General features: G+C 34.6%; 1 protein-coding gene across 1 annotated transcript in view; it reads left to right on the top strand.

Moving 5' to 3' along the window:
• LOC306665749 (DNA primase large subunit-like) overlaps positions 1-26,606 on the top strand; it is a gene marked incomplete at its 3' end in the record, with an annotated part of 290,898 nt that overhangs the window by 144,721 nt on the left and 119,571 nt on the right. Inside the window, exons 6-7 of the mRNA XM_079147377.1 lie at positions 12,026-12,118; positions 14,213-14,350. Of these exons, the coding sequence (XP_079003503.1) occupies positions 12,026-12,118; positions 14,213-14,350 (231 nt within the window). The remainder of the gene's footprint in view (positions 1-12,025; positions 12,119-14,212; positions 14,351-26,606) is intronic.

Genomic DNA, 26,606 nt, shown 5'->3' with positions numbered 1-26,606 from the left:
GCAGCAAGCTATTCTCAGTAAATCTTACTTTGTAATGCTGCCTTACTATCCCTGAATGGTGCTGTTCTTAAGTCTCAGCCAAAGCCATTTACCTTAGCATACCCACGGTGACTTTTCACCTCTTCTTAGCTACAATTTGAGCAGTCTCTGAGCTGGTTTCTAGAATTAGGTTCCTGGGATGAATCACCTTGTTCTCTCTTTATTGCAATGAGTATGCTTTCCTTTATCCTTCTTATCTGTAGTTCACATAAGCAAGGCTAAGTGCCAGGCCAAGGGGCATTCTGACACTTCCTTGGTCTGTTTTGATGGTTTTCTCCCTACTTGTCTTGGAAAGTCTTAGTAATGTGCTCTCTTCCTCTCCTTGTATTCTCTCCAGTGCTGATGAACATTTAGAGAGCTTTGCTCTTCTTCATTTGCATAAAGAAAACCGGGCCTTTCCCTCCTGTGTGTGGTCACTTCTTTCAGATTTTAATATTAGTGGAGTCAACTTGTTTTATTTTCTTAGCTTTTGTTAAGGTTAAATAATATCGTAGTCAATTTATAAAGTAGTGTTTCACTTTTGTGTTAACCTGTGAGTACTAAACCTGGCTCACAGTGATGCTAAAGGAGCATATGCTCAATGGTTAGATTGGAATGTGTATTTTATGTGTCTAGTCAGATTGTGTGGTTCTAACATTTATCTGGTCCTAGTGCTATTTTGATTTCTTTAGGAGATTTTTAACTTCTTTTTTTGTATAAATTACCCATTTTTAAAAAAAATTTTTCCCATAGAAGAGAAGGATTGTGCTTGAATAAAAGTATTTAGTCCTTTCTTTTTTTGCAGGGTGGGATGTGCTGGGAATGGAACTCAGGAGCACTAGACCACTGAGCCATATCCTCAGCCCTTTTTTTGTGTTTTATTTAGAGACAGGGTCTCACTGAATTTCTTAGTGCCTCACTTTTGCTGAGGCTAGCTTTGAACTCCTGATCCTCCTGCCTCAGCCTTCTGAGCCACTGGGATTACAGGCGTGTGCCACTGTGCCTGGCTAGTCTTTTCTTTTTAGTGTAAATTTTGATATATTCCAAATGTGCCTGTGCTGGTAAGAAAAAGCAGTAATATCTGAGAGACTTGGGAGATTGAGGCAGGAGAATCTCAGGTTTGAAGCCAGACTCAGCAACTTAGTGAGATTGTAAGCAACCTAGTGAGACCCTGACTTAAAATAAAAAATAAAAAGATCTGGGGATGTGACTTAGTGATTAAGTGCCCCTGAGTTCAGTCTGCTACCAAAAAAAAAAAAGGCAGTAATAAAGTAACCATGCAATTAATTTTTACATAGATCAACTTGGTAGTGCTATTGAGTCAGCAGCATAGTAGATGTAATGTCAGGATATATGTCACTCATTTTCTAATTTTTAATATTTTGGGTAATCATAAATGACAAAAAATTGTGAGTGAAGTATCATTTCATCCTCTCAATTTTAGTTAATTAATATGTCCATCCACATAGTGGTAATTATTTCCCTTTTTATTTTGTTTTTGTGTGTTTGCCAAAGATTTTCTGATTACATTTTTTCCTATTGTATGACTTTCTTTTTCACATTTGAAGAAAACATGTTTTATTGATTGAATTATAAATAGAAAAATGTTTAAAACTAACTTTTTACTTTAGGTTTATAAGAGTTCTTTTTATTTATTTATTTCTATGTCACAACCACTCCCAAACCTAAAGTAGCAGTTCCAGAAACTTAACACCTAATCTTAAAACCAAAACTTAACCCTAAAATGTAAACTGATACTAATTTATCATATCTCATAATTTTGAGTTTCAGGGATTCAGAGTGGGTTCAGCTACACATAGGGTCGCTTGGTTAGTTAGTTAGCAACTCTTGTCCAAGAGCTTCATTCACGTGCCTGGTGCTTAGATGAGGACTTCTAGAAGGCTGGACTCTGTTGGGACCCTTTCCACATGATTCCTCAAACAGGTTGATTGAATTTCATACTTGGTGATCACGGATACAAACAAAAGTCTTTGGAAGGACAGTCAGTCCTCTCAAAGAGCAGTCTGTGACTGCATGGTATCACTTGTGCCTGGTCAAAGCAGTAACAGACCAGCCAGATTCAGGAAGAGGACAAATAGATATCAACTTTCAATGAGAGAATTGTCAAAGAATTTGATCTCTTTTTGATCCCCACAATAAGATGAATGACCAGGTTACATTGCATTTGAGAAATGAATTGTCCTTTATGTATCACCAATATAGAGTACATATTTACTAGAAGTAACAAAAGCAATATTATAAAATCATATTTGCTTTTAGCATTTGCTTCATCTATGCATTCTAATTTTATTATAAAAGAAATGAGATCATAGTTGTTTGACTGTACATCAAATGTCTTAAACAGTCTTCACATAAATAATTTAGTCATAATTTTAATATTGTTGAATTGGTTATGTGCCTTTTTATTTACCTTTGTGGCTGTGTTTCACTTTAAGAAAAACTGATACTTAAAATCCTTTATTTTATTTATGTCTTAATCCCTTGCACAAAAGATTTGAGGCAATTTATAGCAAGACACATATGACAAATCTGTTTAGAAGTAAAATATGAATAGCAGTGGATCATCAGAATCCAGAAAAACAATGGCATTACCATCTACCCTGTGGCTTAAGCCCCACACCTGGGAATCTCTCTCATCCTTCTTTTGCAATTCATCAGTCTCTATACCTCTAAAATATATCCTAAATCTGGTCACTTTTGTTTTTTCACCAATGCTTTTCTAGTTCAGACCACCATCATCTTTTCCCTAAACTATCAGTTTAACCTCTTAAGTAGGTCTCTTTCTTTCATTTTAATCTCTCCCATGACTCACATTTCATTCAGATAGCAGGCATTTTTTTAGTGTAGTCAAGCATGCCTGTAATCTCAGTGACCCTGGAGATTGAGACAAGAAGATTGCAAGTTTGAGGCCAGCCTCAAAAAACTTGGTGAGGCCCTAAGCAACTTAGTGAGACCCTATCTCAAAATAAAAAACTAAAAAGGGCTGTAGATGTGGCACAGTGGTAACCCCCACCCCACCCTGTGTTCAATCCCCTATTTAAAAAAAGAAAAAATAACTGTGTAAATCAAATCAAATTTTAGCTTTCCCCTAAAAGCTCTGTTTAAGGCTCCTTTCCTCTTGTTTCTCTCCTCCTGTGCACTCCCTGCCACTGTCCTCTGTTGGCCTTTCTTTTCTTCCAACCCACCAGCTCTCTTCTTGGACCTTAATGCTCTTACCTCTGCTTGGGATGCTCTCACTTCAGGTTTTCTGTGAAGTTTCCATTTAAATGGCACTTCTTCAGAGTTATATGCCATTTAACTGTCCATTCTTAGCACTGCCGCCATTTTATTTTCATCATGGATTTATTATAGATTGCTGCTTGATGCTTCCCTTTTTCCAGCTTATTATCTGTGTCACCCCATAAATATAAACTTCAGGAGAGCAGGGTTTTTTCCCTTATTGTTGTTTATGGATGAATCCCATCTGCCTGTGGGTACATAGTAGGTCCTTAGTATTTTAGAAGGAATACAGTTCTAATTAAAAAAAAAAAAAAAAAAAAAATCAAATGCTAGAAAAGATGCAGGTATTTCCAGAAAATCATGAGCTCCTTTTAGAAAAGAGGATTCTTTTTCTGGGATGTGCTCTTTAGATCAGTGATTGATATGTACAGTCAAAATCACTCCTGGGCCTTTTAAAAAGGCATACACCTCAAGGCTTCATTCTGTAGGTCTGGTGATACTAGGAATCCATAATTTTAAAATATTCTACTGGTAAATACAATACACATACTTGTTTAAAGATCAGGACCTGAGAGGGAGAGCTGTGTAGATTCAAGTAGAAAATTCCTGGCCAAATTATTTTAAACATGATTGAATATTGATGATTTGAAGCTTATAGAAACCTGCATTTCCAGGAAGCCTTATGTTTAATCTTTACACACCAGTGTAATAAACTAGTTGTTCCAAAGTGGTGTGCCCAAGGTGATCATTTTGGGGTGTGTAAAGGAAATACAACATGTATATTTTAGATCTCTACCCTTTCACATTTTTGGGGGGTAGGCATGTTTTAAATACATAATATACAGTAATTTATAAATGCACCATGTACTGGGCATATGTGCTCAAAACACTTTATTGATGAGAATGTGTGATGCAAACCAAGTGGAGATCACTATTTCAGTTGGTATATACTCTTTATTGGTAACACATGGCCTCAAACCTCAGGGACCTATGAAAAGACTTGTTTCTTGCTCATGTTCTTTGACTTCTGTTGGCCAGCTACAGCCCTGCTATGTCATTTTGATACTGGGACTCAGGTTTATGGAGTAACCTTTATATGTTGGAACATTACCAGTTGCTGTGGCAGAAGGAGAGTGAATCAGGTAAAGCACTGGTTCATAAAACTTTGGGAGTGACCTGTCTCTTCTACTGAAATTTTACTGGCCAAAGAAAGTTGCATGACTATGCCTGAGTTGAACAGGTAGGGAATGTATGATCCTCCCTGGGCTGAGGGACTCTGCCCAAGGTGAGGAGCAATACAATCTACTCAGCTAGCTTCTTTCTATTTACTGTGCACAATGTTTGCCTTCTTGATCCCCTGTCAGAGTTTCTGGCAGTGACATTGCTCTCTTAATTCCTGATTTGATGAAGAATATGAAAAATGAAAAGATACACATAGACTCCTTCATTTTATTATACAAGGCAGCATGTAAAACAAAATAATTATAAAATATTGAATTATTACTTTACTAAGACATTTAAAACTCAGTGTGGTTTTTGCTTGACTTAAATGTTGTACCATTATATGAATAGCATTGAAATGTTCTGGTACTGACCCTTGAGTAGGTGAGTGTGAACAGAAGGAACTGATGTGTGGGGAATTGTGAACAGTGGGGACAAGAGCAGAACTTCAGATCTCAAATATTCAGGGTCTTTGTCATTGAAAAGTAATTAAAGTGAAGGTTCTGCATTTCTGGAATAGTGGAGTAAGTTACTCAAGTAATGTGATTCCATTTACCTCTTTTCAGGAAGATGTTTGTTTTGTGAAGCATAATAACATTGATTGTGAGATGCTTCAGTGATACCTTGCTTTTTTTATGTTATTTTGAATATCCCGTAAAGACCAAGTCCTGTGTTAGTTTAACTAATAAGATGACAAGTTTGTAGAAACTGGAGTTTTTGCTATAAACATTTCCCTTTATTACCTAATAAAAAAGTCTAGACAACAGAAACGAATCAAAATGTATATTACAGATAATAATAATAAATATTTACCATTTATTAAGGGAATGCTATTTGGTAGATCTATGGTGGATACTTTACATACTGTATTTTGTGTAATCTTGACAAAAGCTGCATGAAATATATATTAATTAGTTTCTTCATTTTGCCAATAAGAAATTGTAGCATGAAGAATTAATTGACTTATTTAAAATTTAAAGACAGGTTGCTGTGATTTTAAAAACTATATACTTTTTACTTTATTACTTTACTTTTATATAATTGTTCCACTGTCTGTTTTACTCTCATGTGATTCTCTGTTAGTAGAAGCAGGAAGACTTTTAATCTTGTCTTGCTCGTTCAAAGGATGAGTGTATTTTAGGCATGAATCTAGGAGAACCTGAGCAAATGAAAAATGTTCATATTTTCTCTAATAGTTTTTAAGGAGAAAGTAGGTGAAAAGAGAACACTCAAGATTATTTTAGGAATTTAGAATAATCAAGTTGATAGCATTTTAATTAGCAAAGTTTCAGGTGGCCATTCTGCATTTTTCAGTGAAAATCTTCTTACTCTTCTTACTTAAATTTTGGTTATAACTAAATAGATGAATGAAGATTTTGAATGTGTGTGAAAAATGAATGAACTTTTTAATTCACCAAGGAAAGATATAATATTTACTCACAGGCTATAATGTAGGGAATAACATGAATTTTAGATCGGATGTGCATGATATGTATTTTATTTGGTTATTTTGGGAATATTGAAATTCTTTAGAATTTCAAACACATTGAATTTCTCAGAATTTTATTCATAATTTCTAATCTAAGCAAGACTATATAACTTCTTTCCCCTCTTTATTTGGAAGATAGATTTCTGTGATAGGAAATCTTATTACATTCTTTAATAACCTACTCTAGTTTTTATTTAAGTTTTTGAGGTTTTGTTTGTTTTTAAAAAATTCTATCTGCACTGTGTTTCTAAGACAGAAGACTGAACACATAAAGTCTCTTGAAACTAGAGTGTTCTGTTGTATGGCAGTTGAATTATTGTGTGCTTCCCTAGTATTTACTTGGTAAGTGGCTAATTGCTTAGAAATAATTATGATTTTCTTAATACAACTGTTTAAAATTAGGGAAAGATACTATATTGCACTAGGAAAAGTATTAGTGATACTTATATATTGATGTAGGATTTGTTTAGTTAGAACCTAAAATATTAGGACAAACACCTGTATGTTCGAAGATACTGATACTAATTTTTTGGTGCTGTAACAACTGATTTAAAATGTCTGTGACAAGTTAACACATTTGGCCTTAAATTCTGTCTTGCCAGATTCAATCAAAATTAATCTGGCAAAGAGTAATACGTGCAATCAGTTATTCTCATTAATGGTAGGGAGCACAGACATGCATATTAAAATTTCACTTAATTTCAAATAAATGAGAAAATTTAAGTTGGATATTCACTTAACAAATGAGAGATTGTTGTTAAAACATGAAGATTCTTTCTCCTTTTGCCCTATCTTCTGGATTGTTTTCTTCCATTGTCAATTGCTATTTGAAATTTATAGGTTGGTTCAAAAATTGGTCCTATAACTTAGCTACCTCCTCTTAGATATTCTCTGCAGTGTGCGTCTGGTTGTATATTTGAGTTTCAAAGGATTTCCTGTATGAAATGCAAAGTAAGAGATAAATAGTCAATTAAGTAGAGAAGTTACTGTCAACAGAGATATATGTAAACAAAACAAATGCTGAAGCAGAATAATCTGATGTTAGCTCTTGAGAAATATTTTCTATTGCAAACGTTAATTTAAACACTTCAGAATGAGTGGTGATTATATGTAATTTGTGTACTGACACCTTTTGAGTTTTATCTATAAGATTTTTCATGTCATCTAATTGTATTACATTTTCAGTTTCTGATTCTTTATCTTATTCATTACCAACAGGAGGTGAGGTAAAAATTTTCAGTTGGTGATCTTGTCTTTGATTGCTTTTTATGTTATAAATTTGTTCAATTCTCTTGCAAAGTTAAGTCTTTATTTTTTTTTTAAAATTGGAGAACTGTGGCATCATGAGTTTTAGGGTGAGAAATACTTTCCTTAGTAATCTAGTTTGATTTTGATTTTATTCATATTAATTAGCTGTAAAACTAAGATAACACCTACCTCATAGGGTCTTTGGTAGGATTAGATGAGATAGTATAAGTATAGTATAGGATTAGAAGAGATAGTATAAGGATAGTAACTAGTAGGTAGTATGTGTAGATTTCAACCTTCATTGACATGTGCAGATTGACACACCTAAACTCCTCCGTGCTCTATTTCAACTATCATATAACAACAGTGAGAAACATTTTGAATGAGTGCACAGTGGTGAGATAGCTATCATCCAATCAGCTCTTCTGTAGCACTGCCATCATTCTTTCTGTGTAGTTTCTTACCTCTTTTTTTCCCCCCCTGACTGTTCTTTTGGGAAAAGGCACAGAAAGAACAGGAATGGAGAGGTGGTTGGTGGAGTGGGCAGTGCATTCATTCAGAATAGGTTTTTTGTTTTCGTTTTCTTTTAAGGGAAGGTGTTTGCTCCTAGAAAATACATTTAAAAATCAATTTTCCATTGGATCTTTACCTGTGCAAACACAGAGAAAGAATTCTGTAGTTAAGTGACAAGAAATATAGTCTTAGACTCAATAGGTTTAGACAAATGTAGAAATTATTAGATAGGCATGACAATAATGTCGGTATCTTACTGGATTTAAGTTGGTAACCAGGATCTTTACTTTTGAGCTAATAGAACAAAATTTAAAAAATATGCAAGAAAGTAGCAATTTGAAATTGAAATAAGTATATAACACTATCCAGATCATGAAATATCTAATGGGTAAATTTAATGTAATATATACGTATATAAAGGAAAAGAAAACTTATCTGTAATCCCTCTTCCTAGGCAGTTGTATTTTATTTTGGGTTTTCCCCTTTGTATAAGCTCACATACATACACAGACACTTTCTTTCTCTCTCTTAAAGATTTTATTTATTTGTTTTTGGTTGGTGCTGAGGATTGAAACCCTCCAGGATCTAGGGCCTCATGCATGCTAGGAAAGTATTCTACCCTAGTGCTATGTCCCCATCCCCTCAAAGATTTATTTTAATTTACCATCACCTAATTACCTGTGCCTAACAATATTTTTTGAATATCTGTGATAGTAATCATAAATCTCCTTAATTTTAAACATAATTTTATTGACTGCATAATATTCCATTACAACACAATTCATTTCCTTTTATTTCATTTTTTAACCTTTTAAAAATGATTAAGTATAATACATGTCCAGAAAATGAGATAAAACAAAAGCATATTGTTTAGTTGAGGTCTAAGTGAATATCAGTCTGTCATCCAGGTGAGGAAATAAAGCATTGCTGTCACCCATGAACTCTCCTGTGCTTTCCTTCTCTGTCTGCTAGAGAAGACCACTACTCTAGCTTTATGGCAATCACTTTTTTACCCCCTGCTTTATTTGACTATTTGAGTATCCATCTCTAAACAATACGGTTTTCCTAATTGAAACAAAGTTTTATGTAAATGGAATAATTCAGTGTGTTTTGTGTCTGTATTATTCTGCCTAATGTATTTTCAAGATTTATGTGCATTGTGTGGGGTTTTAGTTTATTTTTGTTACTGTGCTTTATTCCACTCTATGAATTTACATATTTATTCATACTACTTTTGATGTATATTTGGGTCCCCACTTTTGGCTATTTTATATAATGTTGCTCTATGGTTACATGACTAATGCTTCTTCATGTCATGATGTCTGAAATGTATGTTTTTCTAGGACTGTTGTTCGAGAACTGCAACATTCCCATCACTTGGAAACTTGTTAGAAATGCAGATTCCCAGGACCCACCCTAGACTTTATGTATCAAAAACTCCAGGAAGATGCCCAGCAATTTTATGTTGTAACAAGCTTTCTGAGTGATGCACAGGAATGTTGCAGTTTTAAGTCCATTGCTCTAGAGCAGAGGCTAGCATAATACTGTCCACTGTTTTTACATGGTCCACAGAGAATGGTATTTATATTTTTAAGCAGTTGAAAAAAATTAAATAACATTTCTTGACTTGGAAAATTATATGAAACGTAACTTTCAGAGCCCATAAATGAAGTTTTAATATAACATAACTATCTTCATTTGTTTGTGTATTGACTATGACTATTTTTTGCTACAGTGGTAAGCTATTGCTTGTGACAGAGACTGTACAGCTCGCAAAGCTTAAGACATTAGCTATTTGGTCTTTTCTAGGAAGTTTGCTATCTTGGCTTTAGAGTATATGCTTAGAATTAAAATTGCCAGGGGCTGTGGTTGTGGCTCATTGGTAGTGTGTGCAATAGTGAGGCACTGGTTTTGATCCTCAGCACCACATAAAAATAAAATAAAGGTATTGTGCCCATCTATAAATAAAACAAATAAATATGTATATATAATTATATATATATAAAAATTTTATATATATGTAAAATTGCCTATAACCTATCATATATATATATATATATATATATATATATATATAATTGCCAGGTTATAGGTTATGTTTACCTTCAACTCCTGAGATAATTTCTAATTTCTAAAGTGGTTATACTAATTTACATCCCTATCAGTAGGGCCTGAGAGTTCTAATTGCTCTGTATTCTCATCTGTATTGGTGGGTGTGTGGTAGTGTCTTTATTGTGTTACTTTGCCCTCAAAATTGAATATGAAAAATTTCAAACTTACAGAAAAGTTGCAAAAGTCTCTAAAAGTGAAAATCTACATCCTACCTTTTACAATTTACTTTTTACTATAGTATTTGTTTTATCGTGTATTATCCATCGTGCTATCAACCCCTCAGTTCATTTCAAGATAAGTTGCAGAAACCAGTATACTTGCCATGGAGTACTACAGCATGCATTTCATTAACCAGAGTTCCATATTTAGCATTATCTTTATTGAAAGTAAAATATACATACTGTGAAGTGCACAGATGTTAAGTGTATCCGTTTATGAATTTTGACAAATGAATCAACTTGTGCAACTCAAACTTATTACCAAGACACAGAACATTGCCATTACCCTGCAAAGTCTCCTCCTGTTCCATTTGTAGAGTAGGATTAGTAAATATAAAAATGGGCTTTAAATGCAGAGCTTCCCTGTTGGTCTGGCAATTCTGAGTGAACAGAGAACTTTGATGCTTTGTTTTACCTACCAATCCACAGTTACTGAAATCTAAGGTGTTTCTTTATGATTTCATTCAGTTTCATTTTTGCTCCTGAAATTTTTATTTGTTTTAAAAAATGTTTGTTCTTTCTCTTCATCTCTCTTTTTAAAAACAAATCACTTTTTACAGTTTCATCTTCATACAGTTACCACTGGGTTTGTCTTTTATTTCTTTATACATAATAGCATAGTTATAATTTTTGTTTTATGAATCTTTTTTCTTTAGTTTTTTTCTCATGAAGTGTAGTTTTATTATTTGTTATAAAATACAATGTGCTTAACATTGTATTTCAGAATTTATTTGTAGGAATGCTTTAGGGCATACTGTAAAGTTGCTTTCTTCCAGAGAGGATTTGAATTTGCTTCTTCCAGGCGCCTAGAATGTTTGAACTGGGCACTACCTTATAACAAGTTGAAGGCCTGGGCCGTGACCCACAGCATTTGAACAGGATGGTCTCTTGTTAGGTACCCTACTTTGTATAATAACCTTCTGTGCTGTTAAAAAGACATTTTTTAATTTTCAGGGTTTTTTGATTGTTTTCTGTAAGAGGTTGACCTAAATAACTTGGCTGCTTTACTGAAACAGCAAGTTCAACTACAGTACATTTAATTAGATACTTCTTGTTGGACATTTATTTAGTCTTTTTTCTAATTACAAATAACATGGTAATGAAGAAACATTATTCCTATTTATATACTTGTCCTGTTATTAAGATTAATCTGAAAATTAAATCATTAGGGTCTTCATTTTTTAAAGACTTTTTGATATATATTGCTAATCTGCCATGTACAAAGATTGTATATTCTAAATATTTCTAACTTTTGTCATTTCATTGGTAAATTATTTTTGCACATATAATATTGGCTGTTTGAGTTTTACTGTTTTTGGGTTACTGACTACTACTTACAGAGAGGATCTCAGATGTTAGATGATGTAACTGGTTCCCTCAATTTGTCATTTATATTTCATTTTTATTTATGGATTTTCTGGGTATTGAAGTTTGAGGTTTTTGTTTAGTCAGATGTATCAGTCTTTTCTTTTATAAAGCTATAAGAAGTCTCAGATAATAGATTTGCAGTTATTCCTGGAAACAATAGTGTTTCAAGTTTGGATTGTTTTATATGACTAGAAAACTAAGAAATAATTAAGCCACTCTTAACCTAAATAGGCATTTTAACAAACTATCATAGCTCCTGAATTGAAATAATACTCATTTTTAGTGTATTTTAACCTCAGTTTTTATTATAGTTCCTTTCCTTTTGTTGTAATACATTGTTTCTCTGCTGTTGTTCTTGTGATATACATCTTCAGAAATTGGCAGATAAAAAATTTAAAGATTATTGAATTTAGATTCTTCCATATTTTTGCCTTCGTTAGTGATAATCATGATTCTGTAACCATATTACAAATGATTTGAAATATTAGGATATTAAATTTTTTATAAAAGTATAGGATATTCGTTAGAACAGGAGAACATTGTTTTAATTGAAAAAGACTTCATTTTTAAAAATGGTATAAAATATGTTTCCTTTCAGATAAGTGATGAAGAGAAGAGTCTTCGAGAAGAGGAAATTATCACCTCTTCAAGTTTAAGTGGAGCTCAGTTGGAGATGGAGTCAGTATATAAAGTATGTAAATATTTAAAGTGTGTTCTAGCATTTGTTAAATATGTTACTTTGAGCTTTGTGCATGTTTAATTAATACATTTGTATAGTGCCTCATCACCACCTCTGCTCCCTCTCCTGCACTAAGGCTGTGCCAACATTCCCCACCAGACTGTGGACTTACACAGATATCCTCCTAACTGCTGGAGCCAGACCCCCACTACAGGCCATTCTTTTAAAGGAATAAACTCCTTGCATTGATTGGGTTCCTGTACCCACAAAGCTCCTGCAGAGTACCCTCATGTCTTATTTGGCTCTAACACTCTATTCGAATCTCTGCCTTGCATGGAAGCCCTCTTTGCTGCTTTGGGCTTTGACACCATGCTTCCTTATGTGGTCTCTACTGTATTCTGCTTGGACTGTGATACTGTAAGCTACCTGCTCTCCTTCTTTAACCTACTCAGATTCCTGCTTCCTGTGCTAGGTCCCCTTGGCTTCCCCAACCCCTCAACATAGATACTGTGTATGGAACTACCAGATAGCTTTTGGCTTGAATAGTTCTGAAGGGGAAGAGGAGAGAGCTGAAATCAGTTTAAAGTTTGATAACTGTAACCTCACAATTTCCTTTGAAAAGACTGTGCTGGTTATCATTGAGAGTGCTAGTAGTTTAAATCCTTCCTCTGCATTAGCTCCTCATTCTAGCCTCCTTGTTGCTATCTGTTGGACCATCATTTAGTCAGCCTTTCACACTGGGAGTATGGGGGTCACTTTTCCTCCCACATCATATATTTCCCATTACTCTTCCTTTATATCATCTTACACTTCTGCCTGGACATTTTTATTTCCTCTGTGACTACCTTAAAAGCTTGAATCATGGAACATTATTGCTAAAGAACCTCTAAGTATCATTTAGCTCTTCTCTTTCTCCTCTCTCCCAGTTTCACAGATCTGAATGCTGCATTTGAGAAGCTATATATATAAAATTAACCAATCTTGTCACTAGGAGACTTGACAAGATTCTAGACTTAGATTGGAACTATTATTTCCAAACTTTTGTCTCCTTTTCTTACCTCTTATTGTGCTAAACCCTCTTACCTGTTTCTCTCCTGTGTCCTGTTGAACCACGTGTTCGACGCAGTATCACACATGGTACCACCATGTAGAGCTATTTGGCTTTTCAAGTATTTGTCTCTTGCTGTTCTCAGTTATGTGATAAACTCCTTGAGGACAAGGACAATTGTAGTAATAGAAATTGGTACATATATCAAAAGCTATTTGGTTAAAAATCTTGTGACCTGTTTATAGCATGAGGTGTCATCAGACACATGGAATTGTAGGCATATAGATTTCACTCTTCTAGAACTTGGGTGAGTAGACATGTTTGGGGATCAATTTTCACCTATTTTTTTAATCTTATTATAAAAAGAAGAAAAATGATATTGGAGAGTGAGGATGGTTTTCATAGTTAACTAATACCATATTCTGCTTACCTATTAAAATTTCAGGATAGTTCATAGGATCTAAAAAATCTAGAGTATTATTTTTAAGTAGTTAAGACATTTATTTTAATAACTAAATTGAATACTTATTATTATTTCCATTTCTTAGTGTGAAGTTTAGCTTTTCCAATATATTTCTCCAGGGAAAGAATGGAAACATAGCTGAAGAAATTTGAAATTACTTTGCTTACAAGTAATTTTCAGTGCTGAATATGGTGTATACAAGTTAGGATTTTTGGGGGGACAGAATAAAATGTGAGATGTATCCTGTGAGGTGAATGTAACATGCTGAGAGATCTTGAATTAGAAGTTTGAAATCCTGAGCATTATAATTTATTAATACATAGGTTATGAATAAAAGAAAATATTCTAATTTGCCTTTTTCTTATTGTTAATATTATTTTTTGAAGCATTTGTTCTGAAACAAATTATTTTTGTACTGCTCTTCCTTTTAGTGATAATTGTTTGGTTGTAAGGAATGTAAATTCATCTTTTTGTTTTTGTTTTGGATCTACTAAGACTAATGAATTTCTCTGTTTAGACCTAATATTTGTAAAGACTTCAAGGATTTCTTAATGACAGGCACTGACTATTTTTTCCTGTGTCACTCTAAATTCAGATCCCTTTTGCTGATGCTCTAGATTTGTTCCGAGGAAGGAAAGTCTACTTAGAAGATGGCTTTGCTTATGTGCCACTTAAGGACATTGTGGCAATCATCCTGAATGAATTTAGAGCCAAACTGTCCAAGGCTTTGGCAGTAAGTGTTTTCACTTCATTTCTGTATTTGATGTGCTCACATTTTAAATCATATACCCTTGGTAGTTTTGTTTTGTGCTGCTTTAGGGAGTAAGTTAATTTAATTTTCATAATGCTGTTTAAATTGCTTATGACGTTATACTGTTCGTTCCAGAACCCCCAGGTTTTTATTGGTTACTACCCACAGTTGGCTTTCTTTTTTTCCTTCTGTGAGTACTGATGGCGAACTTATTCATTTCATGAGTGGCCTCTGGATTTCTTCAGGGTTGTGGCTTTTTACCTTGATGATGAACTTCATATATGATTCTTGGTAGATATAACCCCTGGATTTCTGTTCCAAATTAGTGTTTTGTATCAGTAGAGGGCAATATAAAAGATAGTTTTTTTTGTTTATTTATTTGCAGTGCTGGGGATTGAACCCAGTGCTGTGTGCATTCTAGGCAAGCACTCTACTGCTGAACTACATCTCCAGGCCTAGAAGGAACTCCTTATGTATTAAAAACTCTTGTGCCATGTGCTAGTGCTGCAATAACAGTCCAGTACTGGATGCAGCTGGAGGTACTGTACAGAACAAATGATAGGATTAATGTGTTTAAAGTAGTTTGCTGAAAGCATGGCACTTGAGGTGACATCTTAAAATTGTACACGTTTTGCATTGTTGTTGTCTTCTAATGTAGGTCCAGTCTTTGAATTTTTTTTTTTTTTGATACTTAATATGTAAGAGGGAGAACTTCACAGTATAAAGATGAGACTTTTTAAAGCTATCCTGATTACTTATAAATATATACTAAGCTCTCCTTTTCAGTTAAAAATTATAGCATTTCTGGTATAAATATCTTTTATTATTGACTCTTTGGGGGTTGCCTAAACATGTATCATTGGCACTTGGGAAGACTGAAGTATCAACTTTACTTTTATTAAATGAGATAATTTATGAAAACACCTTGTAGGTTTTAAACTTGTATGTGTGGTGTGTTTGTGATGTTGTGTGTGTGTGTGTGTGTGAGTTTGTGGTGCTGGGAATTGAACCCAGGGTCTTGTGTGTGTCAACAATTTCTACTACTTAGCTACATTCTCACCTTTGATTAAGTGTTTATTAAAATTCTTTTTTGATCCCTAATCCTATGTTACTTTTTTACCTTATTCTTGTTGCTTATAAATTATTTCTTCTCTTGTCTGAAACAGTAATTAGTACTACTTATAATCTCTTTATAGGTAAGAATAGTGTCATTCACCACTGAGATCATCTGTGGAAGACACAAATATTAGTCTATTAGATGGATGTTCCCCTTCTTTTATTATTCTTGGTTTTGCCTATTTTTTCTTTGTTGACATTTTGGATAGCACTTCTTTGGGTAAATCAGCCATACGTTTTTTAGGACATTAGCTAAATGTCATCCACTAAATGCCTATAGTGACCCCTAGTTTCCATGACGATCATAGATATCACCATACATTTCAGAAAGTTTTCAGGGTATTAGTACCACCTTCAGGCCAATTACGATGACTCCTCCCTCAATATTTGGTCCATGTATTTGACATAGTGTAGTTCTGGCTGAATAATATACTAAGTTGTTTGGGTCTTCTGCAGAAAAATCTTCTTGCTAAAAAATGGGCACATGGGATGAAATAGTCCTTTTTTTCTCTTCTGAATAGTATTATAACTGAATGTGATACCTATAAGTGCTGCAGCCAACTTGAGATAAGGCAGATGACTATTGAGGATAGCCCAGTTTGCAGGATAGACTTGTAGAAAGGTGTAAAGAATCTGAGTGCTTACTGATGCCATTGAATAGCTGAATTCACCAGCTGTGGAACCACTAAGATTTCTTATTCTGGGATAATGACGTTTCAGTTTTTAAGTAGCTAATTTAGGAATTCATATTTGAGTGGAATTGTGTTTCTGGCAGCAGAAAACCTCTTGACACTAGCTGAATGTCCCCATTAGGTAGTTTTTTTTTTTTTTTAACCCCAGTTGCAGGTAACAGAAAACCAGCCCGGGCTACCTTAATCAGTAAATGGAATCTGCTAGCTCATGAAATTGAGCAGTCCAGATGTAGTAGTCGGAGTTTCATACGCAGCTTGACTGGTGTTCTAGCTATTTCTTTGCAGTTGCCTTTCACCCTATGCACATGCTTTGTTCCTTGATTTGGCTTCTCTAATGGTAGCAAAAGTGACTGTTGTTGGGTCAGACTTTATGTATAGCATATCATCCAAAAAAATTGTCCCAGAATTTCTATCCTTAGTCTTAATATTTACTGTGCTTCTAATGACTTAAGTCATATGATGTAGTAGCTTCCTAAGACTGTCATAGCAAAGTACCACACACTGATGTCTTAAAACAATAGAAATTTATTGTCTCTTATTTGGAATCTTTGCATCAATGACTTTTCCCTGCCTAGAATGAACTTTTCTCTATATTTGTGCAGCTGACTCTTTCATGTCATATATAATATTGATGTTGGTGCTAGAGAAGGGTGTATTTTGGGTGTCTCTTCTAACTTCTGGTAGTTTCTTGGCTTGTGACAGTATAACTCCAGTCTTCACATGGCATTCCAACTGTGTAGCACACATTTCTACTTATTACAAAGATACTAGTCATATTGGATTAGGGGCTCTCTTACTCTAGTGTGACCTGATTTTAATTAAGTATATCTTTAGTGACTCTATTTCAAAATGAGGTCATACATTCTGAAGTACTAGGGGTTAGAGCTTCAACATATGAAATTTGAGGGGGACACAATTCAGCTGTCATCTTCCTAACACTTAATCAGTTATTGTAGTCAAAGAGATTGCCTGGCCTAAGGTCATGGATCTGCTCCATTAGTTGTTGTTAGTTGGTGGATAATGGGTCCTGACAGCATATTCCTGAAACTGCAATATTCCCAACAGATGTGGAAGACTGACTGCTAGTAATGGGGAGAGGGGAGAATGATAATGGAGAGGCAGACAACCTCTGTCTGCTATGTATTGGACACTTAATGTGAATTAAATGTAATTTGTAATTTCTATATAAGCCAAGCTGTGTAATGCCTAATTTAATCATAACTGTGGAAATGAATCTGAAATTCTTTTACTTTTGGAGCTTCAAACATTTCTGATTTTGTGTATTGCCATGTTTAAATAAATTTTTAATAAATTTTAACTTTATTTTATAATTTTGTCTTAAATTTTTTTTTGCATTTGCTGTACATTTTTCTTTCAGATAATTCAAGATGTTTTACATATATTTGCTATCTAATTTGTCTTTCTAATAATCCAGTGTAGAAAGAAGGATATGTGGCAGGTTTTCACAAAATTTTACAATTTTTTTCTACTTTCTGGGTAGAAGATAGGGGATCTAAGAATACTGAGAGAAAAGAAAAAATTTAGGGCCTGCACTGTAGCTAAGTGGTACAGCACTTGCCTACCACATGCACAATGCCCTGGGTTTAATCACTGGTACCAAAAAAACCAAAACGAAACAAAAAACAAAAAGATAAAATTCTATGAAATCCTAAGTGTGTAATACAATCATTTTTCAGCAAGTTTCACTTAAACTTTATATTTTTTGGATAAGAAATATAGCATATGAACTTTGAATTCCTTTCTTCTTCCCATCCTGCTGCTCATTCTTCCCCTTCCAGCATACTTTTTTTTTCAGATTTAAAAAATTGGTTCTTTTTAGATATATATGACTGTAGAGTGTATTTTGACATATTAAACATACATGGAGTAAAATGCATTCTAATTAGGATCCCATGAGTGTGTTTGTACATGATGTGCAATTTTACTGGTGGTGTATCCATATATGAACATAAGAAGGTTATATCTGATTTATTCTACTGTCTTTCCTATTCCCATTACCCCTCCCTTCCCTTCCTTCCTCTTTGTCTAATCCTCTAAACTTCTTTTCTCCCTGCCCCACCTTGTTGTGTGTTAACTTCCACATATCAGAGATAACTTTGGTTCTTTGGGATTGTCTTATTTCACTTAGCATGATAGTCTTCAGATTCATCCATTTACCAGCAAAATGTCATAAAGTCATTCTTTTTTATGGCTGAGTAATATTCCATTGTGTATATATAGCACGTTTCTTTATCCATTAATCTGTTGAGGTGCACCTAGGTTGGTTCCATAGTTTAGCTGCTGTGAATGGAGCTGCTGTAAACATTGATGTGGCTGCATCACTATAGTATGCTGATTTTAAGTCTTTTGAGTATAAATCAAGGAGTAGCTTAGCTGGGTCAAATGGTAGTTCCATTCCAAGTTTTCTGAGGAATCTGCTTTCCAGAGTGGTTGTACCAGTTTGCAGTCCCACAAACATAAATGAGCCCAACATTAATTCCTAAATTTAATTTTTAAAAATTTGAAAAAAAAATCACAAATTTACAGAAAAGTTTCAAGTAACAAAACAGTAACTTTTTCTCTAACTATTTGAGGCTAAGTTCCCATTCTGATTCCTTGTTACTGCTGATGCTTTTTAGTGTGATTCCTATAAATGGGACATTTCTTCCCATAATCCCAAAATCAACTGTAAAAATAAGGATATTAATATCAGTATGTTAATATATTCTAATCCTCAGACCCCATTCAAGTTTCACTAGTTGTCTCAATCATGTCCTTTATTGTAAAAGGATTTAACCTACATTACATGTGCCATTTAGTTGTCATATGCCTCTTTAGTGCCCTTCAGGCTGGAACAAATTCCTAGGTTCTTCTTCACTTTCATGGATTTTGTTGATTTTTAAATTTTTTTATTTTTTGGTAACAGGGATTGAACCCAGGGACACTACCACTGAGCCACATCCGCAGCCCTTTTAATTTTTTTTTTTTAATCTGGAGACAGGGTCTTGCTAAGTTGCTGAGGCTGGCTTTGAATTTGTGATCTTCCTGCCTCAGGGTCCTGAGCCCTTGGGATTGCAGGTGTGGGCCACTGTGCTTGGTGACTTTATTGCTTTTGAAGATTATAAACTAATTATGTTGTTGAACATTGTCCAGTTTGTCTGATGTTTCCATGTGTTTAGATTCAAGTTATAAATTTTCAGAGTATCATAGAAAAGAAACTGATTCATTGCATTCTGTCAGATGGCATGATTCTTATTCATCCTAATTCTGATTGATTTTGTCAAAATTTATTTGCTCATCCTATTGTTGATAGGCATTTGGATTTTCTTTTCTTTTTGGTTATTATTAATACTGCTCTGAATATTCTAGTACATCTTTCGACAAGCACGCTTCTGTTGGTTATGGGCCTTGAAGTGAAATTGTACATGTGTGTTTAGTTTTAGTGGATTCAGATGTACTTTAAATGAATTTGTCCTGATTAATGGTGGGTTGTGCAGAGTTTTGGCCTCAGTGTCTTGACTTGATTGAGGAGGGACAGAGACCTGCTGTCTTAGGCAGTGCTTATCTTTCACTTGTGTGTCAGGGCCTGGCCTCGTTAAGAGGAAATCCAGAGAACCCTTTGCCTTATCCTTCAGGAGAATGGATAGAGTATATTGCTTGGGAACCTGTCCTGACAACTGTGGAGGGGGACAGCAAAAAGGAGGAGGAGTTTCTTTTAGAGCTGTTGGTGCAGTAGAAATCTAAAACTGTTGCTATGTTCTCTGTATTACTGTCCTTTCCAGTGAGGGAGGTTTTGACCTTGGAGTATGTAATTGAAAAATTTCAGCTTTATAAATGGAAATATTCTTGTAGGATGAGAAAAAGTGCCCTAAAGTAGATTTAAAAGGCATTTTAATTCATGGTAGAGGATGAAATAAATGGTTTTGGGGAAAGTTATAAATTGATTGAAGAGTTTTACCCCAGGTGATATCTGAAAACTTGTTCTTAACTTGGATCATGTGAGTTTTATAATATAACTAATCTGGCTTTTAAATTGCTTTAGGACTGGTAAAATTTTGGCAGTACCTTCTCCTTTGATATGAACTCTTTTTTTACCCTATAGAACCATATAATTCAACTGTGACTCTGCTTCCTCTGGGAGCCCAGAGGAAGTGTTTCCTTTGTGCTCTGCATGCCACCAAACTATGATAGAATCATTTTCATTATGTGTTTTTCTCCTCAACTAAAATGCAAGCTCTTAATTCAGATTTTCTTTCTAGTGTAACATCTCGCACATGTGGTCAGTGCTCAGTGAAATTCTATTGAACTGATAGACACTATGAGAATAAAGTCCTCCTGGGTTCATAGTTTATTGTTGGTGCATATGTCAGTTGATCCTCATTACAAGTTTCTGAGATAGGCAGGGATTGTAATCTGCATTATACACATGAGGATAATGTAGCTCAGAGAGACTAAGTCATTTGTCCCAGGTTACATTGGCCAGTAATTTCTGGAGCCATGGCTGGATCTCAGATTTTCTGTTTATAATTTTTAGGATCTTTTGATGACAAATGTGTGTGTAAGTTTGTGTTTGTGTAAGTTATATAATTAGGGGATTTAGATATTCAAACTCAGAAAATATTGAAAGGTACAGTTTCAAAGTAGGCAAAAAGGGTGAATTTGGATTTATGATACACTAGATTGGTAACCAGGTAGGGAAAACAATGAGAGAAAAGTGTATTTCTTTGCTTCACATAACAGTTTTAGAAACTGTGACCAGTTCTTTCATTTAGTGGTTTACTTTTTATTTGTTCAACCATATATCATATACAGGGGATATAGTACTTAAGATAGATGCAGTTTCTTCCATTGTAAAGCTTATATTCTAGCAGAAAATTGACAATCATCAAAGAAATAAATAATTACAATATTATATATGACATGAAAAAGTCAGCCGAACAAATATAGAGAAAAGTTCATGTTAGGGAGGGAAAAGTCATTGATGCAAGGGTTCCAAAGAGGGAAACTTGACCTTTTTATTTAGAAGAAAGAAGGCCAATTTTGGTTTTTTCAGCTTAATGTAGCAGAAAGCCATTAGTTGCTTTTGAGTAAGAGAGTGATGGGATCTGATTTCTATTTTAAATAGATTCCTGGGGCTGGTGCTTGAAAACCATTTTGGAGGGTCAGGAAAGAATGGAAGCAAAAAGACTGGGTTGGAAGTAATCTGGTTTGTGACTTGCAATGAGTGACTGCTAGTAACCACTGAGAAGTCAATGGATTGCAGTTACATTTCTGAAGTATTGTTGACATGATGGATTGGTATGAGATAAAAAGAAGAATCAGATTGATGGTGATGATGATAATGATAACTTAAACTCAATAACAATTTGATATTTGCCAAGTGCTGTTCTAAATGATCTACATGAATTAAGACATCTACTGTATATAGTAGCCCCCATGGTGGGTGCTATTCTCACTCTTGCGTTTTACCATATCCTTGCACAGGTAGTGATGAACAGAGGCAGAGTTTGAGTTTATATAGCCTGGTCTCAGAGACTGTTCCTTATTATTGTTAGTGACTGAAGTTTTGGCTTGAAAAAAATCAGTATTCAGTTTAGTTCCTTGGTGCCTGGGATTGAACTCAGGGTCTCCTGAATGCTGAGCACATGCAGTACCACTGTGTGCATAACTGTACTGTGTGCATAACCTCCCCTGCCCCCCAGTAGCTTGTAATTCTCTTGAATGCTTGCTTACTTTGGTTTAATATAGGAGTTTCTGCATCTTATTTTTGTCTGCCTAGTTGACTTCTTGTCTAACTACTTGAGTTTTTGTTGCTTAGTATATCTTTTCTAAAATTACTTCCTGATTATTTCATGTCACTTTAAAATGGATTGCTGTGAACCAGTGTTGCAGCTGATCAATAATCAATAGGCAAGGAGTAAGTAACACCTTCACCTCCACCATTAATGTCAGGCACCATTTGTTCTCATGGTAATGATCCGTAGGGAAATGCAGTTAAAAGCTATGAAATCATTCATTTTGGAAGAAAAAGGTAAACATATTCTCTTTTGACTGCGACATGTTTATTGACTGAATATGCTAAGCTGAACTTGATCATTGTTCTAGTTGTGAGATATTGGTTTTTAAAGTTCTATGTAAGGTCCACTAAATAATTTGCTATCCATCCAACAAATTTCTTTAGCAGGTATCAGACTTGTGCATAGTGGCTAGATAATATTGGGAAATGGAACAGGAGCGTGGCCCTCAAGAACTCTCTCTTCTAGTAGAGGGAGGTAAGATGTATGTGAAGGACTCAGTGAATATGTAGAAAGAGAGGGGCGTCTGCAAATGGTCACCACTTAATCTCAGGGAATTTTGAGACAAGATAAAATTGATGCTGGCTTCAAATGACTTGGCTATAGGAGATGAACAGCTTGCTGAGAGTAGTAGAAGTTAGTTGCTGAACTTTTTTGGAAATAGATAGTGGTGTGTCTGTAAAGAGTCACAGGAAATAAAATTGGAACAGTGGTTGTACCAAGCTAATGAGTTTGAGTTTTAGTGTATTTCCTTCATTGAAAAAATATCAGTGATTTATATGAAGGTGCTTTGAAGTTTCCAAAGTGCTATGTACATTAGATGTTCATTTGAAGGGGCTGCTTCATGGGAAGAATAATGTTTTAAGAGGTTTTGATTTTTCTTTTTATTTCTCTCTATGGTGCTTTGCACGGTTATGTATTTTGTAATTATGGAAATGACTTGAGACAAGAATTTTAATGATTGCCTCATTTTAAGTTCTGTCTGCTTTCTGGCTGCCAGCAAATGTAAGTATTAGACATAGAAGTTTTATAGCAGGAAAGGATTTTAGAGTTGTATGGTAATCATTTATGTACCATCTTGTCCTTTTCCTTGACAACTAGAATACAAAGTTTAGTTTTGTAGATATGTGTTAGTTCAGACTCCTCTAACAAATGACTATAAACTGTAAGATACAACAACAAATATTTATTTCTCTGTTTTGGAGGCTGGAAGACCCAAGACCAAGGTGCTTGCAGATCTAGTATCTGATGAGGGCTTGCCTGTATCCTGATTTGCAGGTGACTGTCTTCCCTTGGTATCCTCACATGATAGAGAACAGAGAGAAAGGGAGCAAATTCTCTTCTTGTCTTTTTTTTTTGGGGGGGGCGGGAAGCCAGGGATTGAACTTGGGCACTTGACCACTGAGCCATGTCCTCAGCCCTGTTTTATATTTTATTTAGAGACAGGGTCTCACCGAGTTGCTTAGCACCTCACTTTAGCTGAGTATGGCTTTGAACTTGGGGTCCTTCTCCCTTAGCCTCTCAAGCTGCTGGAATTATAAGTGTGTGCCACTGTGCCTGACTTCTTCATGTCTTTGAAAAGGACAAAATGCCTGGTGTGGCGGCTCACACCTGTTTTCCCAGTGACTTGGGAGGCCAAGATAGAAAGATTGCAAGTTGGAGGCCAGCCTCAGCAATTTAGGGAGAACCTGTCTCAAAAATAAAAAGGATTGGGAATGTAGCTCAGTGATAAAGCACCTGACTTCAGTCTCCAGTACCAAAGTAACTAACTAATTAAATAAAATTTCACTAAGTTCATTCATGAGGTCTCCACTTTTTTTGTGACCTAATTATCTCCCAAAGGCTATTGGATATGCTCACTTTTTTTTGTGTGACCTAATTATCTCCCAAAGGCTATTGGATATGCTCATACCTATCATGTATGGTAATGATTAGCATTCTGCTTTCTGTTTTACAAGGCTCTCTCTAAAACTTGCCAATCAGGCTTCTTCATTTTGTCCATGAAAATTTAACCCCAGACAGGTTGGATAGCTTACCAAAACTCACCTACCTAATTAGTGAAGGACTCAGGTCCTTCATTATGTCTCCTGGAACTCTTTGAGTTCTGTGCCCTTTTTGCTATAGTTTTGCTATAGTTGCTTGCTTCTCTCCAGGTCTAATCAAATACCTCTCTCCTACATTGCTTTCTGGTATTCACCTTCAGGCAGATGTTTCTTTGCCTATTTTAAATTGAAGCAGTTCCAGGGTAGCAATTGTGCCAGATTCCACTTAATTTTCTCTGATACCTACTATATACTCCTTTGTGAAGAGTAGGTGCTCAGGTTCTGAGGAATTACTGTGTGAGAGCTGCATGTTGGCATTCTTCTGATTTGTTGAGAAAATAGGTCACACATTAGTATACTGTCTGTAAAAGGAAAGAGTGAAGTACCCAGTAATATGTGCCAAGTGCTGTATATGCAGAATATTTCTGAAATCTTAATTGCAAATGTTTATGACCTCAGAGTACTTCTGAAGCACTATCCAGGTTGGCTATAGTACTTAAAATTGTTACTCTTTTGACAGTTTTTCTCTGGTGTATGTATGACTTGAATTTTTTATTTTGCTTTGAAACAACATTGTAGCATAAACCAGGTTTAAACTGTAGCTACCTTGAGGATAACAGCTTCATTCTTCATGGTTGAACTCTCCAGAGTAATCCTTCAGTAACTACTTTTGTGTTCACCATTGTGATCTCTCCCATTCACAGAAAAGATAAGATCCCCCCTTTTTTTGTAAAGACTCTTGTTTTCCAGATCATTTATCATATTTAAGAATTGTAATTACCATTTTAAAACCTAAGCCTAGATAGGCTAGAAAATACTTAATAGTTTTACATGCTATTTATGCTCTATTTTTTTTAACCTTCATTGACTCAGAATGCACTGAGACACAGATTTTTATCCCTATTGCCTATTTGTGATGAGAAAATAGCAGATTCTGTTGCTAGGAAACAGCTGAATACTGAAATAGTTTTGTGAGGGGGTACTTGTAAATTCAGTTCTTTGACAGTTCTACTCACATAGAGCAAAAATTTATTCAGTTACTACAAAGAAAGATGTATCACCTGTTAGTTTTCCAATTTAAAAATTTTGCACAGGGGGAGCTAGGAATGTGAAAAATGTTACAGGATTGATTAAGTGTTGAGAATATAATTTTTAACGGTGACTGGACATTGAAAAGTAATGATTATGTACAAATATTCCTTTGAGTTTCAGTTTTGTTCAAGTTTTCTAATTTACCATTAATGAGAAAAAGTGAGAAAAAACTACATTGATACACACATACATACACATGACACATGGGAACTTCAGCTAAAGTAAAATTCTGTATTGATTAAATCAATTTTATCTCATAGAAATAGGAATGGTTATTACCCTGTGTTGGCTATTTTGTGTATGATGTTAATAATACATTCCAGAGAGAGAATACATATTAAAGTGTTCGGTTATTCTCAGTTTGGCTTTCCTTTTAAACTGATAGTCATTTGATTTTGTCATAATTGTAGTGTAAAAAATTCTATTCACATTCAATTCAGTAACTTTTCTTGAGTATTTACTATGTGCCAGGCAAAAAAATTGGGAACACAGATTTGATTAAGCTTTCAGGGTGCACAAAATGTGTGAGAAGAGATAGCCATGGGGGAGAGATGTGAATGGTTGTCATATTTTGTGGTCAATTAAGAGTGTACCAGGTAGAGAGGAAGCACAGAGTAGATAGTGGCAAACTTGATCTGAGAGTTGCAGAGAGCTTCCAAGATGTCAGCTTTGGGTTTTGCAAGACTCTTTGTTAGATCTAAGCTATCTCTTGACCTTGACTTTTTGGGGGAGCTAAGGAGTGAGGACCAAGACCACTTGTTATTTTTTTCTGTATTTTAAAGTTCTCTTCTTGTTTATTCCTTGTTCATACTGTTGGCTGGTAATGAGCCTTGGCATTTATCTTCCTGCCTGCTCCATTTAGTCAGGTGAGTGCAGTTCATGTACCAGTTTCTAATTCAGTACCTTCAAATTTTACTGCTTGTCTATTTAATTGCACATATACATTTAGGAATTTGTCAGCGAGTGCAGAATCTATCTTCTGATTTGCATGCATTGAGAATCTTGTGTCTTAGAAATAAAAATCCTATTAAGGCTTTATGTCTTTATCCAAGTGACAGAATCTTGTGAACTTATGTTCGCAGCCTTATATATTAAAGTTGCAGTGATGTAGGAAAAAAGTATCTGAAATGTTCTCGAGAGTAATGTGTGATTTTAAACTAAAAATAAAAACAATGAAAATTATCTAAGATTAGTTGATACTAGAAATAATGAAGGAATAATAGAAGAATTACCAAATGTGTAGACTTGATTTTTCTTAATATTTATAGAGGCACTATGTAGAAGTAAATGATTTATGAAATTTGCTGTTTTGTATAAATATTTTTATTTTTTATGATATGTTTTAAAATGTGATATTAGGTGAGTTTCATTGTTGTCATATGTTCATTGTAAAATAGAAATGTATAATACATTCATAAGATTTTAGAAATATTATGGAAGGTACTTAAGCTGTGGTTTAAAAAATTATGATTGTATTTTGTGAACTATGTTTTGTTCATAT

This window comes from Sciurus vulgaris (genome assembly GCF_902686455.1).
Source record: "Sciurus vulgaris genome assembly, chromosome: 7".
Classification (NCBI taxonomy): Eukaryota; Metazoa; Chordata; class Mammalia; order Rodentia; family Sciuridae; genus Sciurus; species Sciurus vulgaris.
The sequence above is the reverse complement of the archived record's forward strand: the minus strand, read 5'-3'. Positions and strand labels throughout refer to the sequence as shown.